The following is a 7793-nucleotide window of genomic DNA, read 5'->3' on the forward strand; positions in this document are numbered from 1 at the left end:
AGATATCCATATGTGCATTTAACAGGGAAAGTGCATATCCAAAGTGTTCTCTCATTAATATAAAAATAGTAATTAAGAATCAGTATGGTATGCCTTGAAAATTAAATTAAAAAACAAATTTGTAAGGTATTATTTTTAAGAAATATTGGTTATCAAGTGACTGTATAAATGTTTTCACCATAACTTTATAAGTTTCTTAATTAGTTTTGTATTATAAGAGTATTTAATTTTTTTCATAAAAATTATATGACTAATAATCCTTTTGTTGAATATTTGAAAAGGAAAACTTTTGTCTAAAAATATTAAATTATTTGTGTGTATTTATTTAAATTTTTAAGGATTAAATATATGTATTGTAACATAAAATTAGTTTTCGTTTTATTTAAGCATGTGTAATCTGGAAATGATTGGAACGAGTCATTTGTTTTATAGAAAATCACTATTAGTTTTTTTTTAAGATTATTAGTTTTTTCAAAATTTATTATTGGATTGATTGCACATTAATAGTAGAACATTAAATTGAATTAATTCCACAGAAAATATATTTTAATCATTTTTATACAATCCACAAGCAGATTTAAAGTTTAGACCAAAGAGAAATATCAATTTCGTGTTATAGGATAAACACAAAAATTATATTTAACCTAATTTTAATTATAAATATGTTTTTATTAAAAGGGATTATTTCTTATTTTGTAATTTTGAACTAGAATTATACATATACATGAATCTTCTATGTGTCTATCTCATTTGGCTATGTTATATGAAACTATTCGAAACAGTGATGGAGTTTCTTCTGAGCAGTAGAAAAAAGGAGAGTTAAAGAATGAAAGAAAAAGACGATAAGGAAATCCAATGGCATGAGAAGAAGAGCAGAATTTCCCTCCCCAGAAACAACAAGCACAAACTTCTTCACATCTGCAAGTCTAATCAATGATCCCATCATCTATTTAATACCCAAGAAGTAAGTGGCTACTAAAATAATAACAATCTAAAGAACCCAAATAAGGAAAGACAACTATTATTTTATACCACATTTCTTTTATTTTTTATACTTAAAATGCAATATCATCTAAGTAAAATATAGATATTTTTTACATCAATATAATATCTGATAAGAACAAAAATATCAAGGATAAAAAGAAACATAATAGAGAGATGATGAATTAAAATGTACTCAATTAAACTATTGAGAAATTTATCCATTAAAAATACTCCCATCATCATTATTCCAAACACATAAAGCAAAAGGGAAAGAAAAACACAGAAATCAAAGTTCTTACTCCTTATACATATACACTGAGCTAAGTAGTAAAACATACTCCACTTTTCTAAATCTTTGCCATTCTTTTCCTCCATTCCTAACCTCTCAAACTAGAAGAAAACACCATCATCATCTATGTATTTGAATTTGAATAAGGATTGATGTATCTCTCTGAAATACCTCAATTAATATTCATCAGAGTTCCATTAGATCTTGAAGCAGCCACACATATGATGTACATGAAGTTCTTAAACTACCACATCCAATTATCAACTGTGAGCAACACCATAAAAGTTGTGAATCTAAAGCCTTGATATGAGCTCAGTAAGGTGGTCTTCCATGGCCATGAGCCCAAGCAAAAGCCTCATGCCCCACTTGGCCTCCTCCATTGGATAGAAGATTTGGTGGGAGGTTATACAAAGGCAAAGAAGAAGGATCAGGAATCCCACCGGGCAAGTGGCTCCCACCACCATCACCACCACCGCCACCACCAATTCCAGGAGGAGACCCTCCCAGAGTGCTTCCTCCTTGAACACTGCCACCACCACCATCTTCATCCTCTTCTTCAAGTGGCAGCCTCTCATATGTAGCATTAGCAAAAGTGGCAGCTATGATCATCACCGGTCCAGCTGCCACAAGAGGGCCTACAACGCTTCCTCCTACTACCTGACCCTGCCCACCCGCCAGATACACAGTGAGTCCTGTAGCACCTGGCGGAGCAGGGCCAGGTAGAAACGCTCCCGTCAGGGATAAAATCTCAAACCTTCCATGCAGCGCCACAACCGCTCCGGGCGCTGCCGGTTGCCGGAGAGTGACGTTGGCCACGGAGCCGCTCCCGCTGAGGACGCACACCCCGCGCTGGCGACGGCGCGCGAACTGGGCGACGCTTTCGGCCACGTCGGCGCCGCCGGCAACCTCCATGACATGGCTTCTGAGGGAGTTTGGGCTGTCCCTGGTGACAAAGATGGGCGGTTTGGGCTTGTTCTTGGAGCCCGGTGGTCTCCCTCTGGGCCTGCGAGTGCCCACCTCGACTGCACCCTCTTTGGGCTCATCACCGTTGTCTCTGTCTTCTTCCTCTTCGTCCTCTCTTTCTCTGCCGAAGCTTCTTTCGTTGATGGAAAGTTCCATGTGACGTTTGTTTAGGGTGGAAGATGGTGAATTGGGTGCAGGGTCTACCCCTGCACCCAACCCCACCTGATGACCACTCCACCAAGGATTAGCCAGAATTGCTGTTCAGAGTGTGTTCTTCCAAGGAAAGAATATAAGAAGAAGATCTGAACAAGTTTTTTGAGACACACTATTTTGTTACCCTAGAATATTTTGATAAAGCAACAAGAAGATTAAGCATCATGACTCACAGGGCAATTTAAAGCCAACTTGCAACAACAGAGATTGATTTGGTTTGTGTTTTCTGAATTCATGGGACAAGAAAAGTCAAACCCTTTAGGTCTTAAGGAGAAATTAACAGAGAGAAGGTGTCTCTTTTATCCATGACCTAACATAGTATGAATACATGGATGCTCTTTCTACTCTCTAATGGATGGAAGGGTAGAGAGAGAAAGAGAGAAAGAGAGAGAGAGAAAAAGGAAAGAGATGTGGTGTGGTGTGGTGCTTAGAAGTTAGAGGAGAGGAATTAGATTCAATGACTCAAGGGAATCAAAGTAAAGGGTCTAATGAAAGAGATTAATTAATTAATTAATTCATCAACCAATTGATTATTTAATTAAATAAAAGAGTTGGGTTTGTTTCTATACATCAGACGATCAGAAATTAATTGTTCTCCCATAGACCTAAGAAGCCTAACTGGTAAGGGATTTTCTGAAGTGTTTTTTTATTTATTTATTGATAAAAAAAAAGAATTATTCTCTTTAATAAATGTGTTTTATTTTTTATTTGACTATTTGTAAGAGGAGTAGACATAACATGGAAGGGATAAAGAAAGCTTCACAGAATCAAGCACAATGATAATTGTGAGAGATCTTAGAGAAAAGAGTAAACAAAAGCAAAAACACTTGAATATAGGTAATAATTATATCATAAGTAAAAATGCTTAGTGCAGATATGTATATTTATCTATAGAAGAACAACACAACAAAAACTGTTTTGTTGTAAAAAAAACATGTATTAATTGTTTTGTTGGGGTGAACCATGTTGTGATTTGGGGAGCTACAATAATTAATTTTTTTTGTTAGACTCTAACACTGTTTGTTTATTTAATTTAATGTTTGTTCTTTGTTGTGGGTGGCACTAGAATGGCAACAACTAGGTCTGCTTTTGGAGGGTCTTGGAAATTAGGGTTTTGTGGGGTCTTGTGCAAGTGGCCAGGTGGGGAGAGCGTCCTTGTCTAGGGCCCCAATATTTTTACACATCAAAGTTCCATTTCAAGAGAAATTCTTATCAACTCAATCTAAAATACACTTAAACACATTTGTTAGGTTAAATTTTAAAGTAATAAAGAGGTGAGTATCTAGTAAATTGTAGGGACTTTCCTTATTTGTTTGGTCAAGTTATGATAAAATAAATATAATAAGAGTGGAAGATAGAAGTGATAAAGAATCAGTCAAATAGTTAAACACAAAGTTGTATGATTTACAGAAATTATATACATCAACAAAAATTGATTCTCCAATTCCTCAGATTCAAACATATAACACCTAATTTTTTAAGTAGTTATTAATGAAGTAGGGTTTTAAAGAAACTTAATAATGTTGATTTTGTAATACTCTTAATTTTGTAACACAAGAGTATTTTTTTTTTATCAGAGCTGTAAAATATGTAATTATCTTAGATGTAAGTTTAGTAAGAAATTCTTTTTATTGAAACTTTTCTTTGTAATAACATTAGAACACTCCTCATATATTTCATATTTAGTTATTATTTGTTGAAAAATAAAATAAGTTAAAGATTTAGATAAATATATTTTTTTTAATTAATTTATATCTCTTATCACTATAAGAAAATTATTAAATAAAAACTAATTTTAGAAAAAAAAATAATTAGTCACTAAGAGACTAAAAAAACTATTTGTATCTAAATTAGTTTCTATTATTAATAAAAATTATAAACTAGTTTTTTAATTGGTATCTAATTAGATATTAAGATTTTAGCTATCAGAATCTAAAGTAATTAGTAATTAAATTTTTTAGTAGTTAATCAAATACAAATTTAGAAACATTTATAAATTTTATGAATAATATAAATTAGTTTAGATACTAATAATTTTTTTAGTTTCTAAAATAGTATTTAATTTAATTAATATAGTAATTATTTATTTTTTATCTTTAAAATTAGTTTTTATTTAGTGATTTTCTTGTATTAGCGTGTATATATATATAAAATTTGATTCTCGATTTTGTTTGTTAATATATATGACATCTCTAAAAACAAGTCAAACTTTAAATAAATATCTGTTAATAAATATTAATTTCTAACTTTTTTTCATAAGAGATACGTCTATATAAAAAAAATCTCATAATATATTAACATTTGACTAACTTATATAAAAAAAAAACTTTAGCATGCGGTAGTATTTAAATAAACAAATTGTCAATTTGAAATTGTATATAATTTTAAAAAAATGGTTTTAATATATTTATGAACACTTTCGCTTTCTGCTGCTACCAGATCTTTGGCCACAAACTCTGACCAGAAATTCAACCAAACACTGATCTTAAACCTGAGTCGACATGGCCTATCATCATCACAATCAAATGTGTTAAATTTTTTTATCAGTAAAATAAATAAATAGAACCACTTTAAAAATATCTAATTCTTATACAGAATATAAAAATAAAACTCGTCTTAGATAACAAATTTACACTCGAAAAATAGTGCCAATACTTAACAGAAAAAATCAAAGCATTAACAAGATCAGATGTGTTAATGTGGCAGTACTAGTGGCCTATGCACTAAAGCTCCTTATGCTCAATTTCAATTTATTCTTTCTAGAACAAAATGATGTCTGTGATGTTTTAGAGCTACAAAACTTGCAGTTTATCATTGAATTGAAATAATCACACATATGAATCTCTTGGTCTTGATGAAACCATCAGCAGTTTCATTTTTTTGGGGGGATAAAGAGAATTTGGGAAGGTGCTTCTACACATTCTATATATTTGGAAGCATGAGAAGTGTAGAAACTTTCCCATTTCCTTGTGGATAGAGTGTGCAGTTAAGAACTTCAAAGGAAAATTGATGAATTTCATGACATACTTGAGTCTAAGAAGATATGGAGGAGCTTCAACAATTGATGACAATTTAGCTGGTGTGGTTGGCTAAGGTGATGATGGAGAAACAAGATATATCCATATTGGTGCAGTTGAAGATATGGTCATGAGTTTTCTCGAAAATTCGTTTATTTAGTTTTTTTTATTTTAATTAGTATATGAAATCGCTAGTTTGTATGAAATCTATCAATAAATATTAGGTATATAGTGTTAAAATTTGCTAGTTTTTTTGTTTAGAATCTCTGTTTTATGTGTCTGTGATCGATGTTTTAGGTTGTTCTGTCTGTATAAAGTTTGAAATATTTCTAAAATATCTATATTATATATATATACACTTTGGTGGGATGGAAGGTCGAATGGAGTTGAAAGCTATAATAATAAGTTTTTTTTATCAGCATATAAGAGATATATTAATAATAAATTAGTTAATTAATTCAGTGTTTAGGAAAATATTAGAGATATAGAATAGGAAAATATATAATATTCGGATATCAAATTATGTCATTAGAAATTTGTATATAGGTTGGTGGATCCCATCATTTAATTTAATTATTTTTGTCAATAAAAAAAAATGCCATTAAACATTTAATAAGAGAGTAAAACAATATAAGTATTTATAGATACAGTGTGATAGAAAAAGAGACAGAGAGAAAAGAGAGAAATTGTAAATATTAATTAAGTATTTTTTTTTTAAATGGGTGTTTGTAGAAATCATGGTAATAAATTTAAAATGACATAAAAGAAGTATTCTAAAAATTCTAAGATCAAAATGAAGTAACTTGAAAGAAATTAAAAACTATTTATTTTACTAATAAATCTAATTTTGTCAAACTAACTTCTAAGTTAAATAAATTAGAAATGACTTAAAAATCTTGTTGAACACACAAATTTGGTAACAAAAAATGAAGATGTTAATAATAACTCTGATAAGTGATAATAGTGATTTAAACAGGAAGAATATTGATCTCTCAGTGGTGTGTAGTGAGTATTCTATATTCGACTAAAAAAACAAGATACTTTTTCTCATATTCTTTTTTATTATGGAATGAAATTTATTAAAAAATATTAAATTTGGTGGTCCAAATTAGGAAAGATGATGCTAAATAAGAAGTTATATCAGCTAAAATTAGTGATTTTCAATTAACTTTCATTCAATCATAAACAGAACATTAAAAAATATTATTCGAGTGACATTAGTATTAATCTATAAAACAGAAGCTTTTATGTTCTCAGACAGGTGCATGCATGCATCTTGTAAGGAATATTTTGATTAATTAAAATTTATGTCTATTTTGTAAATGTACTAAATTAGAATTAGAATATTCTCAACTCCTTCTCCTAATTAAAAAATAAAATATACACTACTAAAAAATTATGAAATAGAAACTAATTTTAGAGAATAAAAATAATTAGTTGCTATATAAATTAAATTAGATACTATTTTAAAGACTAAAAAATGTATTAGTTTCTATTATTGATAAATAGTTTCCAATATTGATAAATAGTTTCTAAATTGATATCTGATTAGCTACTAAAATTTTAACTACTAACTATTTTGATTTTAAATTTGATAGAAAAATCTTGGTAGTTAATTAAATACCAATTAGAAACTACTTATCAATAATAGAAACTAATTGAGAAACCAATAATTTTTTAATCTTTAAAATAGTCTCTAATTTAATCAATATAACAACTAATTATTTTAATCTCCAAAATTAGTTTTTATTTAATGATTTTCTGGTAGTGCTAAAGAAGTAAGGTTGAATTAATGAGTATAATATAGAGGAATTAAGAGTAGCTTGCCAAATAATATAATATTAGGTTAAATACATAACTTGTTTTTATTTTTTTATTGGCATCTTTTTTATTGATTTGGTCACAAGTGAAATATAAAATTATTTAATAATATTTTAAATATTAAGCTTAATAATAAATCCTAAATCCTAAATATTAAAGAGGTATCGTTTAATTATATTAATTATTTGTTAAAAGAAAAAAAAATTATAATTGAGATTCTAGGTATGGTTGTAAAAAAACGTGAAGGATTTTTCTTGTTCATTTTTATAAATGGTTATTAACTTGAATATGTTAAAATAATTACAACGATAAATAAGGTGATAAAATTCAAATAGTTAATATAAAATTACAGTTATAATAGACTATACAATAATCTCTAATGGAAGCAAGTTAGATAAATCGCTTCATATGTTAAGAAACGTAATTTCTGCTCTCTATTTTGGTCACAATATTACTAATTTTATATTTACATCTATAAAAAATGAATTGCTTCATATATATATATT

The 7793-nt window shown here is 29.0% G+C and overlaps 1 protein-coding gene across 1 annotated transcript; it reads right to left on the bottom strand.

Annotated features, from left to right (window-relative positions):
- Positions 1 to 1162: 1162 nt before the first annotated feature.
- On the bottom strand, positions 1163 to 3454 carry LOC137827486 (AT-hook motif nuclear-localized protein 20-like). The gene has a single exon (XM_068633645.1). The coding sequence runs from the start codon at positions 2390 to 2392 to the stop codon at positions 1586 to 1588; it is 807 nt and encodes a 268-aa protein (XP_068489746.1). The 5' UTR covers positions 2393 to 3454; the 3' UTR covers positions 1163 to 1585.
- Positions 3455 to 7793: the final 4339 nt, after the last annotated feature.

The sequence above is a fragment of the Phaseolus vulgaris genome, chromosome 7 (genome assembly GCF_000499845.2).
Source record: "Phaseolus vulgaris cultivar G19833 chromosome 7, P. vulgaris v2.0, whole genome shotgun sequence".
In the NCBI taxonomy this organism is placed as follows: Eukaryota; Viridiplantae; Streptophyta; class Magnoliopsida; order Fabales; family Fabaceae; genus Phaseolus; species Phaseolus vulgaris.

Coding starts and splice junctions, on each gene's coding strand:
- LOC137827486 (XM_068633645.1), bottom strand. CDS start 2,392: ATGGAACTTTCCATCAACGAAAGAAGCTTCGGCAGAGAAAGAGAGGAC.